The 23633-nt window shown below is 37.6% G+C and overlaps 1 protein-coding gene across 1 annotated transcript; it reads left to right on the plus strand.

The window, feature by feature from the left end:
* Window positions 1-33: 33 nt before the first annotated feature.
* Window positions 34-23222, plus strand: RB195_003890 (uncharacterized protein; the record flags this gene model as incomplete). Its single annotated transcript, XM_064201751.1, has 11 exons — window positions 34-134; window positions 1103-1181; window positions 12442-12534; window positions 12660-12776; window positions 13783-13857; window positions 13909-14020; window positions 14119-14154; window positions 21531-21730; window positions 21858-22010; window positions 22817-22939; window positions 23037-23222. 11 exons carry the CDS (start codon window positions 34-36, stop codon window positions 23220-23222), a joined length of 1275 nt encoding a protein of 424 aa, XP_064057632.1.
* Between the last annotated feature and the right edge of the window lie 411 nt (window positions 23223-23633).

Genomic DNA, 23633 nt, shown 5'->3' on the forward strand with positions numbered 1-23633 from the left:
TATACAATTCTTCCACTTAAATACTGTTTTATCATGAATGTGGAGATGTCCATGAATGAAAAGTATTTGGTTATGGTGTTGAATGCAAATGATGGAAAACGAAGCAGGAAAATTTTCTGTAATAAAGCTAAGAAGTAGTTGACTGATGAAGTCGTCTGCGTCCCTACAGTACTTCTCGAAAAATTTTTAAATAACCAAGACTCAGCTCTAGCGGTTTTATACTTGTTTCCTGATTTATTGGTAAGGAAGTACTGAAACTTTCCATTAGGTCAAATCGTACGTAGTGACAAAACGTAAACAAGACAGTTGCTTGAAAACTGAAAGGGTGTGGTAATGAGGCAGTTGCGATCTCTTGTTCAAAGTCATCAAAACAAAAGATCGCAACCTTCTCATTAGAATGGAATTATACTCAACTACATGCCAATTTTCAATTAAAAATTTGTTTCGGCAAAAGCATTATCCTGCTTTGTGATGTACGCTTTCAAAAAGTAGAAGTACCTATTAAAAGCAGCACTCATCACCCCCTTCCCTCCCAAAAAAAAAACTGCACAATTTTGTTTAAGAGTTCTACGAATTGAGCGTACATGTACATATTGCGCAGGTAACACCATTTTAGTTCTGTATTTCATCCGTACTTCCAAATATAAGTACGAGAATGGAGACCTGGAACTATTCATGGAGGATGAAGTGAAAAGCTTCGCTATGCGTTCGACTCATTGACGAAAGCAAATAATTGACGCAACATTCACTTTCTGTTTCACTTTCACTCGAAATTCTTTTAAGAGGTTCAAGAAACCCTAATACGAGAAATTGATCAAGGTTATTCACATCAAAACGAAAACGAAACAATTTTGTTTTGGAAAAAAGGAATTTCATTTAAATACTATTTCTACCTAGTACAAGTAAACAAACAATAAACTGAGAGCCTTTTGAGAGACCAGGAAATTCAAACCTTAAACCTTGAAGAGAGAATTAAAATACAGTAGATTAGCTATCAAGAAATGAGGAGGCGAAATGTCACAATTTTTTGTGAATACTACAAAAATATAACCGTTACTGGCTCCGGTTAATATTCCATTTCTAATCTCAATTCACAATTCAGTACTGAAGCATGGGGTTATTTGCTTAGCACTCTTTATCCTGAGGGAAGATGTTGCAGCAAATTAGCGCAAATCCACAAGGTAGGTGTAGGTGGACAAGTCTATGACTTCTGACCCGATAGTTACTGCAATTCTTTTTTGACTACAACAATAACGCTGAGTATACTTTTTTTCGTCGTCAATCAATACCGCTTTCAAATGGAACTACAATCACGCAGTAGATTGTCGTTAGGATAATTTCGCTCATATTTCTTCAGAATTATCAGGTTTAAAATGGAAAATATGAGTTAACGGGCGAGTCTCAGTAGCTTTCTCATTAGCGACGTTTATATCGTATGCTCCAAGTGATGGAAAATTTTCTCAGAATTACTGCTATGTACAATTTTTCTACTATATTTCTACCACTATGCTTTTTAAATACTACACCCGTGTTATATGTAAAATTCAATAAAAACTAGAAATACACTTGTTGGAAAAGAGAAGTAATTATTGATCAAAGTTGAACGGAGTACTTTTTTAGAGAATTGTTGAAAAATGTGGGAAGAGTAACATTAAAAGAAAAAATTTTTATTCATTCAAATGCATGAAAGAATCGGACATAAAAAACATACTCATGGAAAACAAATAGCAATTATAGAAATCCATAAAATCAACTATGGTTTGGTGTCTTTATATATGTAGTAAGCGAAAACGTATCAATGATATGAATGCGAATGAAAAGATTTCCGGAATCATTCCGTGGCTGTAGCATACAGCTAACATCAGCTCTTATATAAACGTAGAACTTCATTGAATTTTCTGTTTTCTTTAACTTTACTGCTACTACATACATTTTTGTATAGTAAACAATGCAACAGTAATACATTCTCACCTCTCGTCAGTTCAAGAAAACCGCAATGTAGATGTGGAAAAATTTCGCGCAGATCCACACAGATGTTTAGACCTGCCGACTTCTCAGGAAAAAAGTTCTGTTGACGGTAGAATTAAAGACACATAGTCTATTCGATCCGAGCATTCCCAGAACTTTTCTTCGAATCGTTCTGAAATGTTTATATTAAATCGGAACAAAGCCACACCTACTATTTTCCAACAAATCAGTGTCTACGTCGAATATATGTGAAGAGGTGTTGTTGATCTTTTAATTAATTAGTTAATTAATTAATTAAATTAGAATAATGTGTTGAGATGAAATGACATGAACGTCATCATCGTACTGATAAAGATAAGGTCTCAGATCAGATGAAAATTGTTGGCTACCATTTAAGCAGCGGTTTGCGTGCGTCTGTCCAATTCCCGAACAGAGGAGGTTACCAAAAAAAAAGATGTGAAGTATTAGAGAGAAATGGAACACAACCCAAGTAGTTCTCACGGCTATGAAACGGTTCACAACGTCTCAACTGCTTTTTGACGAATTCACTTAAAGTTATCAAGCGGTTCCACTGAACCGCAGCGTGCCAATCCGACTCCGCGGGACCCACACACCGTCACACCCCAGTTTATGGTTCTGGTGCTGGAGCACCAATTCGACGCCGTTAGCCTCGTCTCAGTGTTTTCTGGAAACACACACACGTGACAGAATAAGCTCGTTATTATATAGCAAGATTTTCTCCTTTAGAATAAGGCTGGAGCTGCTTGGAAATCCCCCGATCTCAGTTATTTCTCAGATTTACAAAAAGTGAATACATTCATTCCTAAGAAATGTTATAAAGATAAAAGCAAGCCTACGTAGTCTGCATTTACTTAAAATGTCATTGACGTCTCCTGAAATTAAAAAGGCAAAACTCTTCAAAGCATTTATAACGCTAGCATGGGCGTGTGGCAAAAAAAAATTTCAGAAGGGACAATAAAGGAGAGAAAGTTCATCACTCACGAATTAAAAATCATAAGAATTAGTGGGTTGAAATAGGAGAAAATTATCCAAGCAGAATGTATAGCAAAACTGGTCGCATACGTCCTTTCGTACCATGATCCTATAAAATGTCTTGAAAAAGTCCCATGAATGATTCCTGGCTTTTAGAGCATTTTTTTTGTAAAATGAATAAGAATTCTGAATCAGTGTGACCGAATAGAACCGAAATCCGTCATAGCTTACCTCCAAAATGACGAGCGAGCACTAAACAAGTCATATATAGAAGCATAAATGTTGACTGTACAAAAATTCTAATTTCTTCGCTGTAGGGTTCCCTGCTCCTACCACTTTCAAGCTTAAAATAATTTGAATAACTCACGTAAGTTGCAGAGAAGAGAGGCTTAAGTGCCTTAAGAAAATTAATTAATTAAGTGCCTTAAGCACCAACTGAGGTTGATACTAGCGATGAAATTTGAATTGAATTCAATTTTTCAATTTATTTTTTTTTTTGAAATGATATTGGATCGCAACATAGAAGTTCGTGGAGTCTTTTTCGAATTAACAGTTGTAATTTAGTAATAATTGATTTCTCAGAAGTCCGTTGTGGCCACACGGTCAATGGTTCGAAACAGGCCTAGTGTAAACTAAGCCTTTCATCCCTCCTGGGTCGACAAATTAGTACCACGCTTGTCTGAAATGATAAAAACACTGAATTGATCATCGGCCGCAATTATATCTTCTCCATCATTGTTTGCGACCTTCTCAAAACACACGACCAATATTTTTATGCTATTTGGCAAAAAAAAAAAAATCAGTTTTGAAAATGGTGGCCAGCAGTTTATTGGCTTCCCATTCCTTACGGTTCTCTTCCGTACATACACGGATGTCTCAAGTTGGCTTCGCCGGCCTTCTGTCTTCGATGGAAAAGGAAGATGATTACGTAGATGCCGAAAGCAGTGTTTTTTTCCTTCCGTTTTGGCCTAGACTACGGTATTTAAGATTAGAATATTGTGGAAAACGATTATAGTACAAATATAAGAAAAAAAAACCTATTAGATACTATTCAAGCTTTTTCAAATAATATAAAAAGGGAAAAAAAAGATAATAGGGAAATAATAGGGTTTTTGATCAAATGCGGAATTAAAAGCTCTATGAGCTTACGTCAGAAACTAATAATTAGTTTCGGATAGGTATTAACTGAGCCGATACATTGAATATAATACAGCACATTAACAAATAATATAATTAATAAATTAAATTAAATTAAATAATGAGGTAATATGGCACATTAATTTGCACACTTATCAGAATCAGAAACATCCAAAGAATCAGAAAAAAGAAATTAGAACTTATCAGACACTTATCGGAATCCTTATCTTTATCCAGCATGGGAAATAAAGAGTTTGGACCGTATTGGGCGAAATATTTTGCACTTCACCAAAAAAATTCCGGAATGAGAGAAAAAGTGTGAGGTAAGCCAAATATCAAATCAAAACTAAAATTCGGTGAGCAGAACGTTTCAGATCAAGATCAACGAGAACTCTACAGATTCAAGTGAGGAACGTAAGCGGAGTCATCTCCTTTCTGGATGTAGGTTAGGAATTACGTGTGCCACCAAACAGAGCGAAATCTGTTTGTGACAAAATTATTATTTTTTCATTCATTTTCATTTTTTCATCTTTCCTTGGATTGTTGATGGGAATTCAGTAAACTTCTAAGATCTTGACTGAGGAATTTTCGTTTTCACGAGGGAATGTTTAGATTTTCATACCAGATGAGTTTTCAGGTACTACTCAACTAACACCTGTCTAAGAAAGTTGAATAGTTCCCTTAGAAATATTGGACAACTTTAAACAATGGAAAACGGAGGATCGTGGAGGTATTTCATATCCAGGATAAGGGTAAAGAATAAAGTGTCCGGCGTTAATCAATCAGCTTCGGATGCACCCCCACGTTCACTCAGAATCGTTTGAGGTTTACGAACGTGTAACTGGCCTATACAATGACTTGCGGGGGCTAGTCGATGTGTGGAGTCAGTGTTTTTATCCTCCCAGACACGTCTGGTACCAATTTATCGACCCCGGAGGGATGAAAGGTTTGGTGAGCACTAGGGCGGATTCGAACCATCGACCATGTGGCCACAACGGACCTCTAGCCAAGTGCCCCACAGCCGCCCCTTATTTTATATTTTTTTATATTTAAGAGGAGAAAATGTCAACAAAATACCAGATGTATAAGTAGCACCATTCCAAGATAGATCACGTAAGAAGCAATCAGTATTCCTAAGCATAACGTTAATTCGGTGAGAGAAAGAACCATAGCATTCTTCTTTTCAAAATCGTACGACCAGCTAACAATATCGAGAAAAATATTCTGAGTAACGCAACCAAAAATCCATGTGCTTGTCGAATACAAGGAACCAAGTGACAGTAGTAGCTGAAAATTAGAGTTTATTTCGAAAATGTTTATTAAATCGCTATGTACATTAACGTATAGACAAATTTTAAACCGAAATTTTATAGCTGGATAAAAAACCTTGTGTTTTACCATTCTTTTTCAAGGAGAAAAAATTCCGGCGTCTGTAAGTATCTGTGGCCGACTTAGCGCCACAGAAACTTACAGATCTATCAATGCTGGTTCCCTTTTTTATGTTAGTGGATTTTTTTTTTTTGAGAGAGGTTATCTGCGTTGCTGGTGGTGCGATTTAAATGATTTAGTTAAGTATGCGCAAAACTGTGTTTTTTATCATAGTTTATTAAAAAAAAAGAGTTTGGCGTTGATCAAACTCTTCAAGATGCGTGTGGTCGTTCGGGCTCGATTCAGAATCGCTGGGATCAATAGATGCTTATAAGGCATTTACAATAACTTTAATTAACTTAATTAAATTAATTAATTAACTAAGTTTAATTTAACTTTGGTTTTTTTTTGGTGCAATTTTTTTAAATCACCAAAACCAATTAGAATGCGTGTACTTATTTCATTAGATATAAAAAACCTGCTTCTAAATGTAAAAATTTATATTCTAAAAATTTTAATTTCTTCTAAATTTATAAGTTAAGAAATAATGAATGAGCAGTTAAGTAAGCTCCATTTTTTCTTGGAACTTACCTTAAATATTCTTGGCATTTTGCTAGAAGACACACTTCCATAAAGAATAAGGATTCTATTGATTGATAGCACAAATGTTGGAGGAAACAACGCTACCCACAACGAATTGATCGTACAACCGCAAATCTTAAAGTGAACAGGTAGTGTTGACGGGCCACATGACATATGTATCTGATCTGGATGACAGGAGAAGTTTAGAATGGATCATTTCTTGATACGGCTGTGAGCTCGGCAACGAAACCAAGGTTTTCTTGGAGATTACTTTATTTTCTTTTAAAATCTTTTGATTTTATGATATTTTTTATTGTTAAAGGCAACAATAAAATTCTTTGATTTAAAAAATCATGCAGGCAAATCCTTACCCGTACTATCACCTGGGTATAGATTTGTATTTCTGGAAACAAGATGAAAAAACCGGTCAAAATATGCAGAAAAAGTTGTCCAAAATTAAGAAATGTGATGAAGATTAGAACTTGATACTGGGGATTGGAAATGACTCCTTTATCCATGGTCATGACCTAAATTAACCATTGCATACGCATATACGAACAAAATAAAAACTTAAGTTTATAATTTATAACTTAGAGGAGTTAACAAAGCATATAGGATAGAAAAAAAACTCTCACAAAAACTAACCCGTAGTAGAACCACGTAAAAAGGAATAGCTGGCAATGACAGGGCGATGTACATTGATCCCGCAAATGATTCTTCATAATTTTTGTTACTAATAGGGAGAATCATGGTGAACGTGGCTCTCCTTAATGGTTTTTTTCCAGCTGAACATTAAATGTGATTTATAGTTAGGGCCGTAGTTAGTAGAATAGTCTAGGAGTTACTGTAGGCTCTACAGACTCTTGAAGGATACACAGGTCAAATCTTTACAATACTACCTAACGTTACAATACAAACAAACTTTTCCGCTACGCTAAGGTTGGAGGCAGCGTTCGGAGAATTTTCCGACGTATTTTTCCCACTATAAAAATAGGATTTGAGACGTAGTTTGACAGTGATACAGCGAAAACTAAAAATTTCGACTGCATATCCGAGGTTCAGACGCAATAAGAAGGTCCCATAGTAGAGCATCACTTGACATGAAGAAGCATTCTTTTACCTTTTACCCTAGGAAAAAAATAAACGAAAATAATAAAAAAAGTAAACGATTTACGAAATAAAACCTTGTTATGCGTACCTCATCACTCGCACAAATGTAACGGTTAATTCATTTCATTAACCATCAAGGTGTAAAAAGTTGTCTTGTTAAGTGAACTGATGCTTCGAATGCTTCCGACGTATCAAACACTTAAATTCGATGGAGTTTTGCGTTTTTGCAGTGATCCTTCCAGAAAACGCCTTAAATCCATAGAATTCAACGTCTTAATATTTCTTCGAACGTGCTATGGTCACTTGATTTATGAATGATGTTCAAAATCGAGATTTTTTTTTTCAAAAGACACGGAATTTTCTTTTGCCCTATGGAGTGATGTATCAATTTTTTTCTCAAAGTTGTATCTAACGCGGAACCTCACTGAGTTCACTGCAAGTCTGTAGCTAAAGATAGAAAAGAAATAATTAAAGATATTAGCTGAACTAATTGATAAAAATGATCAGATTAGTAGAGATTAGCAAATATAGAAGGCATTGAACATTGGACATTGAAGATTGAAGACTGAAAATTGAAAAAGAGTTGATTTTGTAAGGAAACATTACAAAATATCCGGTGATAGTTTTTGTTGTTCGTTTCTGACGTTCACAAAATTAGTGGAATCTGAAACACTCCGCGCCGTGGTGCTCCGTGGCAACAGAGATGAACATTTCTGTTTTGCTTGCGCTACTTTGATGAGTTGTTAATTTCGTGCTGGCCTTGAAAAAAATAAAAATTATCCTTGTTTTCCCTCCTTTCAACTTATATCTGTTTTTTCGTTCTTTTATCTTGTAGGAATTTGTTGTGTGAATTTGTTACAACTTTTTTTTATTTCTGAAATTGTACTTAATACAATCGAAATTTCCTTTTCAATAAAATTTGCAAATTTTGCAAGCGATGAAATTGATGTAGACATAAAGAAATTTGACCTTTTTTTTAAAGTGAGATAGCAATTTTTTTAAGGAATTGTTCGGCAGCAAAATGGTTACACAAATTGCAATTTCTCCGAGTAAGTCAGTGAACAAGCAAAAAAAGGAAGAAAAAAAGAGAACGATTTTTGTAGAAGTTCTATGGCTGTTCCATGGCTGAGTAGTGAAAGTAAATAGGGAAATAGGAGCGGTTCCTGTTTTTTTTAAGCATTTAAAACATAAAAAAAGACCTTTCAATATTTAAAACTGTCAATTTTACAAATGAAATTGTAAAAATTTCACTTTGAAACGAAATGAAATGATTGAATTACATTTACCAACCTCTTATATTATAAAAATATTATGCTATCAATGTATATTATATTACTTACTATGCATACACTACTTACTGCATTATACGTACATTACCATACATAAATATTTTAATTTACTTCCCTTTTTTATGTAAAGCATGAAAGACTAGAAAGAAATATTAAAGATTTTATCACAACGACCATATTTCCTCAAGTGTGTGTCGAGTTCATATTTGTCGTATACGCACGGATTCTTGGTATACAGAGTAAAGTTCCATGTAAATGTGAGGTAACAGTGGCAAAACTATATGTTATGCTTTGCTTCAATTACGGTGCGAATTCACTTTAAATATAAAATTATGCGAAAAGAAACGGAATGCGTAGAGCAGGGAAATAATTACCAGTGAAAGAGGAGTAAGTGGTTTAGCCATGGATGGTGAGCCATGGAGCCAGGAGAACATTGCTAACATATTTCTGGAAGACTGTTTTTTCTTCTGTTTTTTCTTCAAAAATTCTTCTGCTGTTCTCTTTTTGACACTTATTGTTAGGAACAGATTAAGAAGAATTATTGAAAAGATTACGATCAAAAAGAACTTTGATGGTAAATTGGACACGTCTAAAACTCCGTTCGACTTAAACAACAGAAGGAGATCTCTGAACGTTCACTCTCAACAACTCCGTGAGTGCAGAGATGGATCCATGGAACTCACAGGAAGTTCTTTGCTGATTACAGACAAATTCTTAATACCATCGGGGTACTAAGAATTTGTGAAGAATCAAATCAAATTTTTTCCGATTCCATAAATTAAGGTCTTAGGGGAATTTTGGAAGAGAGGCGTCGAAAGTCTATCAGAAGTATAGATATATCAGTATTATTCTTGCGAAGACCACGGCAGCTACGCAAGTTTTTGGTCTGAAATCGAAAACGGAAAGCAAAGGACCATCGAAAGCTGTTGTGACGGAATCATCCGGAAGAGGAGCATCCACTGAAGCCCAGTTCTTGAAACACACTTTCAAAAAACGTATATCAAGGACTGAAGTAACTAATAAATCTTTTTTTTCTATTATAGCCGAGTAGAGATGGGTAAAGAGGTCATCGCCTCAACTTTTCCTCAAATATCTCGGACTTATCCACTGAACATCAACGTTTCTCGACGAAACCATGCTCCAGTAGTTTACAGATACACAGACAATCATTTTAGATATTCTTTTTCCTATGGAAAAGCAGAGAACAAAAGTACATTGAAATATGAAATGAAAAGTACTAGTGAAAGCTCTAGAAACTACTAAATTAAATAGAGCAGTAATGAGTGTAATTACAAGTTATGAGCCTATATACAGTAGTTCGACATTTATAAAAACTTTATGCTACGTGATATGACATGAGGTATTAAAGGCATGAGATTCAGGTGCAGCATTTGTATCCGGGATCTTAGATTAAGAAGAGGGGGTGATTCCGTCCATTTCTTGCTACTTGGCGTAAAAAACGGCCCGGAAGATACGGCGTGTGCACTCGGCTGTCGCGCTCCAATCGAACTCGTTGTAGAAAATAGCGCGCCGGAACGCTCGAAGTCGTATCTTCCGGGCCGTTTTTTTACGGGAACTAGGAAGAAATGGACGGAATCACCCCCTCTCCTTAATCTACGATCCCGTAAACGAATACTCCACGGAAAATCCGTACCACCACAGATTCGTGGAGTGATTCCTTCAAGTTGTGTGGTGATCACTCAGATGTGAAGGAGCAAATTTCTCTCTCTGGTAGTCAGAAGATCAGAAACAAGTATTTCCGATCCGTACGACAAGCTTTTTATCACTTTTTTCCCATCCCATATCTATTCGTCCTTTTCAAAACTGTCGAAACCTTTTGAATGTTTACACGGTGACCACTCAGGCAACATATGTCCTGAAACTTACAGAATATCGACTATTCTCATCCTTTTGAGGAGAAATATTATCACGTGAGGTGATCTAGCCGAAAATTCCTTTATTTACTTATTCCAAAACTCCCATATGTGTGCCATGGAACAGAAACAAGAAGGAAAAGAATTCACAGGGATTTCGTCCGAGTTTCAGACAAATATTCCAGTTCTGTGGACGTTTTCCAAAGTGTTTTGAGTTCAACCATAGCAAGGACCTCCACTTTTATATCCTAAACAAAGTTTCCGAAAGTCATTTCAGCCATTTCAGCGGATAAAATCTACGACACGGCGCAAGATCGTACGCAGTGAACTGTGTAGTAGTTTCGTGACATAAATTATCGAACGATACTAGCTATATGTTCGACAGAGAATCGACATTTTTCGACGACGACGACGTGAACTTGATAGTTACCGGAGATGAAATTAAGGTACTATGTGATTCATCTAATGGCTAAGCTCCAGAATCCTTGTCTACCCTGGATCGCACTTCTTCCACTTGTTTTATGGCGTTTTATCACTATTCTACTAGTATTATTTTCACCACCGGTAAGTATTTTTTTTTATTTTTGACTTTGTTGTTTCGAAAGAATAACAAATTTTGTGTGTCCTTTACACTTAGTTCCTTTGTACCTCACACAATATCAAATTATCTATAACAATATGAAATTTTCCATTTATAAATTACAGGGAACTGTGAGTTGTTAGAACATGAAATATTCTTTGAATAACTTAAAGCGTACCCTAAGTTGTTTTAGGAGAAAAAAGGCTGAATGTACTCATTAAAATATTTTTTAAAATCCTGGAAAAAAATATTTCTATGAAGCAGGTGAGCAAAACGAAAGTAAAGGATTGCGAGTGAGGAAATGCGGCCACTCATCGAACCGTTGTTAATGTTATTGGTACAAATCAGGCATAATTCGTATAATGACAAGAAAAAACTTATTTTAGAAAAGCAATAAAAGTTATTATTTGACCTTTCAAAAAAAAAACTACTTTTAAAAAAAGTGTTATACTGGAAATGTGGCCATAACGAGTACCGTAAAATATTCGAAGACATAATTGTGCGTATAACCTCTAACTTGAACTTTAAAGAGGAACAGTTATGCGGATTCTTTTCAGAAAAAACATTTTATGGATGCTTATTTTCCACAAGAAATTCAAGTATGAACATCGAGTTATGAGCTGAGTTCCAAAACCCCAACGATTACGATTTGCAGTAAAACGCTTTGGCGCATCGCAAGTAGATTGATACGCCAGTGACTTTATGCTTTCTTTTATAAGGCAAAGTGTCAGATGCAAAAACCCAACAATTACCGGAAAAAAAGGGATAAAATAAGGAAAAAAAACCAATTCTAAACCATAAGCAAATTTTGGAAATAGGAACGAAGAGGGGATGTTGCCCACGGGGCTGAACAGTTCCGTTCTGAATCGCATAATAAAAGTTCGAAAGAGTAATATTTCAATGATCTATCGAAGCGGAAGGAATGTCGAGATAGAAGAAAGTTCAGCACGCTTTCACGATACTGTACATCGTTATGCTTGAGATAGTACCGTATAAAGGAATTTATTTAACTGCACCTAGCCATGTAGATCTGCTCCAGCGAAAAACTTCAGGTGCTCCTTGTTATAAAATTGTATTATAAAAAAAAATTCTCTAATTCGTGATTAAGATATGTGGTTGTGTTCTTTGCCTTAGAATTAGAAAGTCCGGAATGGCTGCAACAGTGCAACAGTGCACACGTGCTCTCACTCCAACGATAAGATCACAAGGACAAATTAATATATTACTACTACACTAATTGCTATACTAGTCACTATATTAAAGGAAATTATTTATTGTGTCGTTCCCGTCAATTTCTCGTAAGAAAAATATGTACGTATCTCCATTGGAGCGTCAGTGACTGAAAACATTCTTTAAATTTACAAGTTTATATGATTCTTTTCCACTCCTTTTGTTTAAATTAAGAAAAGTATGGATTCTGAGAATTCCTTATCCGGTACAAGAAAGTAGTAAGTGAAAACAACTTTCAAGGGAACTTCGAAGATTTGAGAAAAGCTTGAAAAAGATTTAAATGTTTAGATCGACAAACAATCACTTTCAGAAGCAAATGTACGACTTTCCTCTCATATCCAGAACGTGTCAGTACAATCGAGTGAAAGACATCCTGATTCCTAATAATATTCTCACTCATACGGTAAGTTTGATTTCATGCATCAAATTTTAACATTTTCCAGAAGATCTCATGAAAAGTCAATATCGCATATCACTTTTTTCAGTCAGTCAAAGGTTTTTCTTGTTATAAAATTCACCATATTTAAGATATGGAACAAACTAAGCCGTGTAATCGATCAATGTTCATACAATCCGAGAATTGTGACCGAGAAATATCGGGCAGAAAATGGGCTTGAAATTTTCCACATACCAAATAGAAATCAGGTGAGTGTGGAGTTCTGCAAACGTAAAATGATAGCGCTTTGATGGCTGTGATGGTTGTCCTGCTGGTGGGACACGTTTCAGAAGCGAGAGAGCTTTTCTACAACTCTACATCAACGATTTTTCAATTTATATTCACAATTAGGTCGTGATATTATTGATGAGTTGAAAAACACTCGTTAACTCTGATAGGTCTATTATCTACGTATAGAAGTTAAAGGCCAATCTCAATTGAAGTATGGTTATGATTTTTGCGTGAAGTTGTTCGTGGATAACGTTTTGACAAAATCCAACGAAAACGGGTCGGAAGATACGGCTTCGAGCGTTCTGGCGAACTATTTTCTACAAGAAGTACGATTGGAGCGCGCCAGCCCTGTGCGGTGCCACATCTTTCGGGCCGTTTTTTACGGCAATTAGGGAGAAATGGACGAAACCACACCCCTCTCTATAATTTACTATACCGTATATGAATACCCCACCTTAAATCCGCACCACCTCAGATTCGTGGTATGCTGCCTTTAAGGCGAACGGAGCGGGCAGAATAAAGTTCCAAACTCTGTCGTTTGCCTGCGGTTCAGGTCTGTAGTTAGAAAAAGACACCGAATAAAAAGTTCTGTGTTGCTTTCCATTATCACTCGGGTACTATTCTTATATTTCTCTCCAATTATGAGAGTGGAGGTGGAAGAATAGTATACACATATATGTCTGTACGAATATCTTTATTTAAAAGTTCCATCCTCATGTTTGTAGATGTCAAACACTGCAAAATTGTATTGAAGATTATCTTCTGATGCATAAACAGAGGTGTAGTTCAATCAGTTTGAGAGGGAATTTAATATGAAATTTGAATAACCCGAATTAACGCTTTATTACAATCACAATTCGGCTTATAAAAGCGCCACCAGCAGAATGACGAATTCAAATACACTAGGTTTTAAGTTACAACAGATACAGTTAGTGTAATTGATTGGTTTTTTGACACATAACTTAATGATTATTTCTGTTTCAGTTTCTCACTCAGTTCTCCTGCTCAATTGTTAGTGTGAACAATGTGATGCATAGCGATGGTGAACGAAAGTTAGCGGTAAGAAACGAACAACGCTTGCGTCCCTCGTAGTCCTGCTGAATTTTGAAGGCTGCCTCACCATGCAGTTTCTATGCCTCAGATAAGTCCATTCGAGAACGTGCAAGCTATCAAACTCGAGTTGCAAATCTGAAAGTAACAATGGAACCAACGAAAAAGCGTCGTAAGAGAGCATTTTTTTCTCTTCGTTTTTTGAGTGATGGATTAATGAAGTATTCACATCCTTTTGTCATTCTGTTTCTCTGATTTTCCCAACTTTAGGAGAACTCGATGAGGGAAATGGTTCATACATTGTGAGTGAGTAACCTTTTTTACACTTCTTGCTAGAATAGAAGATGTTAATTCACCATCACTAATATAACTCCAGAAATCGCATTCAGAACAGGAATTCCGGTATTCTCTGAACATTCACGCTGAAGAGCATGTTTTATTTTATTGCCACTTAGAAATAAAAATAAAAGCATTATACTAATAACTACTAATATATAACTACTATAACCACTAATATATTATTAGGAGTGGAAGTATGCATAAAATCGTAGCTTTTCTGAAATCGCTGGATTCGCTCATCTTTTCGCTCCCCGGGTCTGCCTCAAAGAGAAGCGGCAGTCACAGTGGGTGGTACCCGAGGCCGACTGCCCCGATCCGGAGGGGCTCACGCTGGGCTAGTCACCACATGGCGGTCTCCGAACACTGCGAGCTCGTGCTCAGGGTCCCATCCCCTGCCCGATTCCTCCTTCAGAGACTTCGGGGCTGTCCTTCGATCCCCCCCCCCCCCCCAGGTGTGTTGGTTGTGGATGGTGGGAGATGGTAGCAGATGACAGAATGTGGATAAAGGTGGATGAACGAAATGGATGGTAATCGAACAAATGCTAAAACATAACAGAAGATCACCACAATAGAAACGAAAAGGGAACTGAATTCCGAATGCTGGGAACTAGCCCCTACGTATTGCGGCTAGCGCGGGAACGCTACCGTAATGCATTGCCGATGGCAACGCTTCCCGCGCGACGCCTAGGAAAGGGTGCCGACTGGCTCAGAAAGTCGTGCTGGACACGACACATTGGATGTAGTTTTATCCGAGCTTTAACCGGTGTTTTTTGAACCCTTTTGCATTGTCTATTAACTTCATCTAACCATTTCGTTCTGATGTTAAGCTGATTTTGAACTTGAAGGCAGCGTATCACGAAACTGACGTGGTAGGGAAACCTGTGGGCGACTTCGGGGCGTAGATTACGAACATTACAGTTGCCTCGTATAATTATTCCTGAGTATCGAGAAAAACGGTGTGGAAAATGGTGTTCGTTTCAACGAGGTCCGTGCAGACGACTATCCTTATGCACGCATTTACGAGCGAGCGGTCGAAAATCAATGAAGTCTCCTCAGCAGCCTGTTATATCAAAGCCAGTTGACCAGGCTTCTGAGAGAACAAGGGCGTGTTCAGGGTGGCGCGGTCTTACGTATCCATGTTGTTTTTTTAGGACGATTAGCGAGAATTGAGTAGGGCCACGCTTGTACTCGTAATCTACATGCCGAACTCTATGTTTTCTCGTAGTTTTTCACAACTACGTCAGTTTCGTTAGTTTTTTTCGCGCCATTAACTCACGTTCATTGCTTAATTTTCGATGGTTCATTGGAGACAGACCTACGCTCTCTTATAACAATGAACTTTGGTATTCACAACGTCGACAACCTCATAGTTGGACCATTCGAGCACAATATTGAGTTTGGGACATTGTTGGGTCAGGAGTATTACAGAAAGTTTGGATCACGATTGTGTCAGGTATCGACGTTCGCTTATTGAAATTTGTTTAAAAGTTTTTATCAAACTACATTCTGAGAAGATCATTACCACTTTTTCAGGTCAATATGATATACGAACGCACAAACGTCGTAAGTCGCATCCCATTTCTGCAATCCCTTCAAACTGCCCTTTTTCAGGGGACTTTCTTCATCATTAAAACATCGAAATCCTTTGATAACCGTTACATGAATGTATTCTCTATTAATTTTAATGAGGAATACTGTGTTGAGCGTTACTTCAAGCCGAAAATGGATTCTTATCAAAAGTTTGAAAAAAGAGAGGCTTTTGAACCTCCTACTCTCAAACCTAACCAAAAATTTATAAACGCAGAATAGGTTTTATTGTTTTTGTTTTGTGTCTGATTTTTTTCAAGCGCAGCTTGAAATATAGGTTTCACATTTTATTCTATTCAAAGCTAGCAGTGCATGAGATTCTTTCTCATCATTTTATTGTAACGGTTCAGAGCGTTGCGGATATCAGCAGTTAGAAATGCCGGTTAAACATTTAGAATTAAGCACGTATTTCTCTTTCTTCCATCCATAATCAAGTCCAATTCAATATAAGCATTTAGCATGTATCAGTACATTTTAAAAATTTCTCTCTCTCTCACTCACTTATAGGCAGTCACTTGTTATTTCAAATGGATTTCTTCTAATAAAAGATGCTTTACATTTTCTCAATCTTAGGAATATAATTTTTGTTCGGTTGACAAGTACGTCGAAACGAAAAGGGATTTGCTACAATAAATTTGTGAAATGCTGAAACACACAAAACTTCCGAAATGTCTTTTAAATCGTTGAATGAACATAGCATCGTTCGAATATTCTTACTCCACTTGTTACATGACGTTCATAGTTTCGAATCGTGATAAAAATTGCATCCGATGGGTGTGAGCTATCGAATTGGATCTGATCAGTGCAGCATTTAAGTTTACGAGACGTGAACTACTTCGTAAAAATCATAAAATAAGGGCGTCAACAATAAGGTAAATTTTAAAAGCATTAGCTCACGAATCTGGTGTGATGCGGGTTTCAGGTGGGTTATGCCTATACGTGGTCGTAGACTATGCAGAAGAGGGTGATTCCGTCCATTTATTCCTAATTGCCGTGAAAAACGGTCCGGAAGATGCGGCGCGTGCACAAAGCTGGCACGCTCCAATTGAACTCGTTGTAGAAAATAGCGCCCTGGAACACTCGAAGCGGCATCTTTCAGGCCGTTTTTTACGGGAATTCGGAAAAAATAACCCACCTGAAACCCGCACCACACCAGATTCGTGGGGTGATGCCTTTAAACACTCTCATCTCTTTTTTTCTCATCCTCTGAAATTTCAATGTCATTTGATTATGAATAATATTGTGGTCGTTGTGTTCTATATCAATTTAGTAATAAACATATGGGATTTCCTCTTGTCTGGACTCTGTCATTAATAGTGCAAGAATTTAAAAGTGCAAATTACGTTGTATGGTTACGACGATTATTTAGAAAGTATTATAACAGGAATACGTATTTCGACTCGTGCTGAGAAATTTTCTTCTCGTAGTTTAGAAGATTCCATGGAGAATTTCTGAAGTGTACCATTCAAGTACAAGTCGACGTTTGCAATGTACTTTTCACAAGTTGAAATCTTTTAAACTTTTCATTGTCCAAAAAAAAATCAAAAATCTCGTGGCTTTTATCAAAAAAAAAATCAAAAATATCAACACAGATACGTATACGAGGATGTAGAGAACGTTGGTGTAACATTTCCATTTTCTCGCACCTTCATATATTCGTGTTTCACATCTAAGATATTTTCCGTGATCACATAAATCTCAGTAGTTTATTCGTAAAGATATATGATCATTGAAATGTTCGAATTTTTCTCCCCTACGTATTAAATTTTCAACGGTAGCTTAAAGGCATCACCCCACGAATCTGGGGTGGTGCAGATTTCAGGTGGAGTATTCGTATACAGGTTGGGACTACGGAGAGGGGGGTGATTCCGTCCATTTCTTCCTAATTACCGTAAAAAACGGCCCGGAACATACGGCTTCATTCGTTTTGGCGCACCATTTTGTACAAGAGGTTCGATTGGAGCGCGCCAGTCTTGTGCGGCGCCGCATCTTCCGGGCCGTTTTTTACGGCAATTAGCAGGAAATGGACGGAATCACCTCCCTCTCCGTAGTCTCCCATCTCGTATACGAATATTCCACCTGAAATCAGCACCACCTCAGATTCGTGGGGTGATGCCTTTAATATGCACCTCATGAAATTCACATTTTTCACCCCTGCATCAAAACCTTGCACAGCAAAAACACTAAGAATCTAAGATCTTCCTTTAAATTATTGAGGATGGTGCATGTTTTCCTCGTTTACGTCACAGTGAAAGACGTACATTTTTTGTTTCATGTGACAAAGTCGATCAGTTTCGCTTTTAGTCCCAAAACGTATAGTTTTAGGAAAAAAAAGTATCTTCAAAAAAAAAAGTATAGTAATACGTAGCTTCGATTGATTTGCAGTTATGGTTGGCATTGATCCTCTTCATTAACCAACAACTCAATCAGATCAATCAAAACTACGTATTCAACAAGGGAAGATTCAAGAACGTTCGGACATGGGCCCTAGTATCTCCAGGTTCACTCTGGGTCACACATCCCCGTTCTGGGGAGAAAAAAAACCGAGACATATTTTTTCGTATCGTCATCAACGTGCATAAAAATCCTGTATTCTCAACAGCTTTGTTACCGCAAAAAAAAAAAAACGTTTTAGCAAAGATTCAAAAATCCACTTCGAGGAATGAAATTTGTTATCCTTCAAACAGTATTCGAGATTGTATCTGTATTCGCGTACAGTTTCGTACTATTTGTGATTGTCACTTCGAAAATGGAAATTTTCAGAACAGCATTCTTTGTGATATTTGTTGCTACAGGTTTGTAATTTTAATTAAGGTTAAGGTAACTTTATATAGTGTTACTTTTGTTAAAAAAACAGATTTCTACTAAATTGCATTTTAAATTCCATAGGCTAGCTGTTCACCTAGGTTATGGCCTTCTAAAAAAAAGAGGAGTACATTTTCTATGAGGTGTTGAGAAAATGAGAAAGTGTCAGTAGGAGAGGTGAATCATTATGTATTAGTACTCTTGCATGGCTATCATAGGAAATCCAGGAATTTTTCCGAAATTTTGCAACAAATAAAGTGCAAACGAGTGTTATCGTCTACAATCCCACAGGCCAAACCCTGATAAGTCGAATGGTTAGGAATCTTTGGTGGTTAGGAAAAAAAAACCCGCTGCTCTCAAATGAGCTTTAAAGGCATCCCCCCACGAATCAAAGGTGGTACGGATGCCAGGTGGAGTATTCGTAGACGGGGTCATACATTATGGAGAGAAGGGTGATTCCGTCTATTTCTTCCTAATTGCCTAATTGTAAAAAACGGACCGAAGATACGGATTCGAGCTTTCCGGCGCGCCATCTTCTACAACGAGTTCGATTGGCGCGCGCCACTGTTGTGCACGCGTCGCATCTTCCAGACCGTTTTTTTACGGTGCCTTTAATATCGCACTGTTACGATCTACTGCGATATCTTCATGTACTGTTTGTTACACTGCGTGAGTCAATAATGCTCGAAGGTAACACCTTCCTTCCAGTTCCAGTGCTGATCAAAGAAACAAGAAACGTGGGAATTGTAGGAAACGAATACAATAAAATACTGAAAGAAAATGGTTTATTGTCGTCTGAATACAAATTAATCCGATTTTGAGACTGGATATTACTCGAACTCTTAGAAGTTCATGCACTTATGAAAAAAACTGGAAGCAACAACTCAGATGTATTCTCAGACAGACAAGCACAGAATGACAGCTTTATGGATACTTCAGCTCAATTACCTCCTATTACCCTAATTACCTAAGGAATATCTTTTAAACGTGCTAAAACCAAGATCTGTCAATGGTCTTGCATCAATTTCCGACCACCATCCAATTTTTCCAATCTTAAAGGGGCGGTTCCGTAGAAGTCGATGGATCCTCACTCAACTGATGATGGACATGGAAAAAGTGAAATATGAAGGGTACAGGCTGAAGCAACGGACTGGGTGCTTGCTTCGTTGAAGCATGAATAGTCATTTATGTGTCGCTAGCAGTGCTGAGAAAATTCCAAGTAGAAGGAGCTCGTCAGGAGTGAATTACTTGGATGTTAGGTGTAAAATGTAAAGTGCAGGAACAAGTGGATATTAAGACCTGAAGTCTGAAAAAACATGGGAAGGGAAGAAGTGGCAAGAGATAACCCTCGGTCGATTTGAACGGATCACTTCAATACCGTATAAATTTTTCAAACGCCATCAGCTTCTGAAGGCAACTGGTCCACTGACTGAGCACTGACCTACGTGAGGAGTCGCCGACTGAAATAGTGCTTCAGATCTGCTAAAGGATAAAGATAATGACATTGGCGTGTCAATCCACTCTGGATGCGCTAACGCGTTTTACTGGAATTCGTAATCGTTGAGGTTTTGGAACGTTTGTTGGCCTCTACAATGAGTTGCGGGGGCAGCCGATTATCAATTCAGTGTTTTTATCCTCCCAGACAACTCTGGTACGAATTTATCGGCCCCGGAGGGATGAAGGGCTTGGATTGCACTAGGGCGGTTTCAAACCCTTAACAGTATAGCTACAACGGACCTCTAGGCGACTGCGCCACATCCACCCCTTCTGATCTGTTTACACTGCTAATTAGAAAAAACGATTTGTGTTTGAGGTACTGTTCTTTATGCAAAGAACTTAATTTTTCCTGCAAAAAGTGCATCATTTACTTTCTTTGGATAAATGGTGAAGAAAACGCCAGTAACGCTACGGCAACGGAGCATAAGGATGGGTTAAGAACAATTCGAAATCCACAAGTGTTCGACTCTTACTGCCAAGTCTATCAAAATACGTGCTGTGTGTCCGCTATTCTTCCTAAAAGTTCACAGAAATGGAGAGCACCGTGTTCGAGGAAATAAAGCTCGACGATGCTGCTTTGATGGCTGCTTGGCGATTTCCGAGAGATCGTACGTCATAACGAAGATTTTTGCGCAGAAGTGAATGTAGTTGTGCTAGACGAGTGGATAATGCTAGCAATTTGTTGCTTTCTGGAGCAGAGATTGAGATTTCTTGTTCGCTTGACCATTTCACAGGGAAAATCGCTTAGTAGTAGTGTTCTCGGGGTTGAGCAGACGTAAATGGATATACTGTGGCCATACACACGGACATAGCAGTACAATGAGATCAGGTGTTGTAGCCCCGTAGCCTTGAATTAGTGTTCCGGCGCCAGAGGACAATGGCACCGGATTCCACAGCTTTAAAACGGTGCACAAACGCCAGAACAGCAGTTAGACGAAATTAGAGAGGACGGAACAGGTCCGGCGAAGTCAGAATTACATTTTTAATGCACCAGTGTAGCACTTTTGAGGTTTAGCTGTGTCTCTGCAATCGATAGTTCAAAACCGCCCTAGGCCAGCAAAGCCCTCTTTGCGTCCTGGGGTAAAAAATTGGTATCAGACGTTTTCGAGGATATAAACACCGGTTTGATACATCGGCTGACCTCCCGCGATTCATTATATCGAGCAGACATTTTTTTTAATAAATCTCGAATTTCTTCTGAATTGAAGTTGGACGAATGGCTGATCCCAAGCGGATCGGACACCTTTGCTGACACAGTATCCTTCTCACTTTTTCTTCGGGTTCCGGAGTCGAACTAACTTTTTGTCAAGTTTGTTCGTTTTTCAATCTCCTCCAACAATGAAATAGGAAGGAGAACTAATCCGTTGAACTGAAAAGTGAATAACGCTAAAGCGTAGGTATTTTTTTCTGAAATAAACTTATAACATCTCTTTAATCAAAAATATGTAATTTAGGACTCGGAGATATTTTATCGATTTTCGTCAATGCGTTCTTACGTTTGGACATTCAACTTGAAATCGGACCGGATTATCAACATATTGAATCTTTTTGCTTCCTTATGAGTGTTATTACTTTTATTATTCATATGATTGGAAACCTTATTCTTTGCTTTAACAGATACTCAGCAGTTTGCTTAATGGAAAAGTATGATCAGGTAACAGCTATTAAAAGTACAGTTCAATCGCTGTACGATATGATTATATAGTTAAGAAAAAGAGAGAGCCAAAATATGTGCGCTACGCTGAAAAAAAAAGTTCTTCACATGTTTCATTCATTCACAGATTTGGGCCCGTCGAAATATTTGGATTCTAATTGTTTCCGAGTATTTGATATCAGTGGTTCCGCTGCTGCACATAATAGGAGCAGAAACGTTTTACATCCATAATCCAGATGGTTCATACACGTCGATCGGTTTTGAAGCCACCATAGAAGTGGTGAGCATTTCTAAATGATTATCCAAGTGCTTTTTGCTTTTTTTTCTTGCAACTAAGCTAAGGAATTGAATGAGATAGTGGAAAAGAACAGCAATTGTGCGTGTATCCATCTGATCCGTCTAAAAACTGTAAGTAAGCAGACAAAATGAGGGAAATGGATGAAGCAAAAACCCTTTTTTTCAGGTAAACAGATGCATTTATTGTGTAGTTTGTATGGTCTGCACTGTCGTAGGCACCACTATAAATGCACTTATGCTACATAAACTTCACCGTCTTTCAATATTTGGCAGAAATGCTCTCCAGCAAAAATAATCCATGCTCCATCGATTGATCTTGATCTTATCGTTTAAAGGCATCATTCCAATCTGGAATCTGACGTGGTGCCGGTTTCAGGTGGGTTATACCTATACGGGGTCGTAGATTATGAGGAGGAGGGTGATTCCGTCCATTTCTTCCTATTTCCTGTGAAAAACGGCCCAAAAGATACATAAGGCTTCGGGCGTTCCGGGGAGCTTTTTTCTACAACGAGTTCGATTGGAGCGCGCCAGCCTTGTGCACGCGCCGCACCTTCCGGAACGTTTTTTTACGAGCAATTAGGGAGAAATGGACGGATTCACTCTCCTCCCCGTCATCTACGAACCCGTATAGGCGGCATAACCCACCTGAAACCCGCATTACCCCAGATTCGTGTGGAGATCCCTTTAATAAATCTAATACGCACTTGAATTTTCGTTTTTGTTTTTTTTTTCGTAAAAGTTCATGTTCCAATGTTTCACGTTAATGGGTTGTAAATTTTTTTTTCTCAGGGTCTGCTTATACATACTTTTACTATATTCCTGCTCAGCTTACTTATGTTTGCACGACAGTTCGGGAAACTCTACTCAATTTTTGCCAAAGATACGGATTTATTGCTATTTTTCACAATGCAGGTAACGGACGTACGTAAATTTTGTTGAAATCAAAATTTTAGGATCGGTTCAAACATTCGAATAGCATTTGAAGCGCTTGAATCAGTTTTTTTTTCAGTATTATTGGATAAATGACATTATGGTCAGTATTCCACCATTTTCATTGTTCGCGTTCTGCTCTGATCTTCGTCGCGAATCGATGAAGAAAATTCGCTGCCGTCGATATCACAGCAACGTTGTGTCACGGATGTTATCCTCCAATGCTCGAGAAAAAGTATGGGCCATCGCAAGGACAGTGTCATAATAGATAGGAACAATTATGGTTTTGTCAAAGTTTTGGCAAAAGATAGCTAAGCAGTAGAGAAGAAATCAAATCAGCTCTTTTCAAACTTCTCAAGGATTGTATCGAAATTTACGAAAAAAAAGAGGTCAGGTGTAACTGATATGAGTAAACAGTTCTCAAGAAAAAAAAAAGATTTAAGACAAATAAACGGTTTTTAAGAGGAAGGTTTTGTGATGTTTTATAGTTGTTCAAGGAATGTCAGAAATTAATCATTTTTCTCTTTCGCTTTCTCTTCTTTCTCCATTAAACTCTCTCCGAAGCAGAAAATGCCAGAAAATGGGACCGTTATGAACGAAACTGTCTCGATAATTACAGCAATTATGGAATGTTGTTTGTTTTTCTCTAGCGTACTTCTGAGATGCTTCTCAATAG

Source organism: Necator americanus, chromosome IV (assembly GCF_031761385.1).
Source record: "Necator americanus strain Aroian chromosome IV, whole genome shotgun sequence".
In the NCBI taxonomy this organism is placed as follows: Eukaryota; Metazoa; Nematoda; class Chromadorea; order Rhabditida; family Ancylostomatidae; genus Necator; species Necator americanus.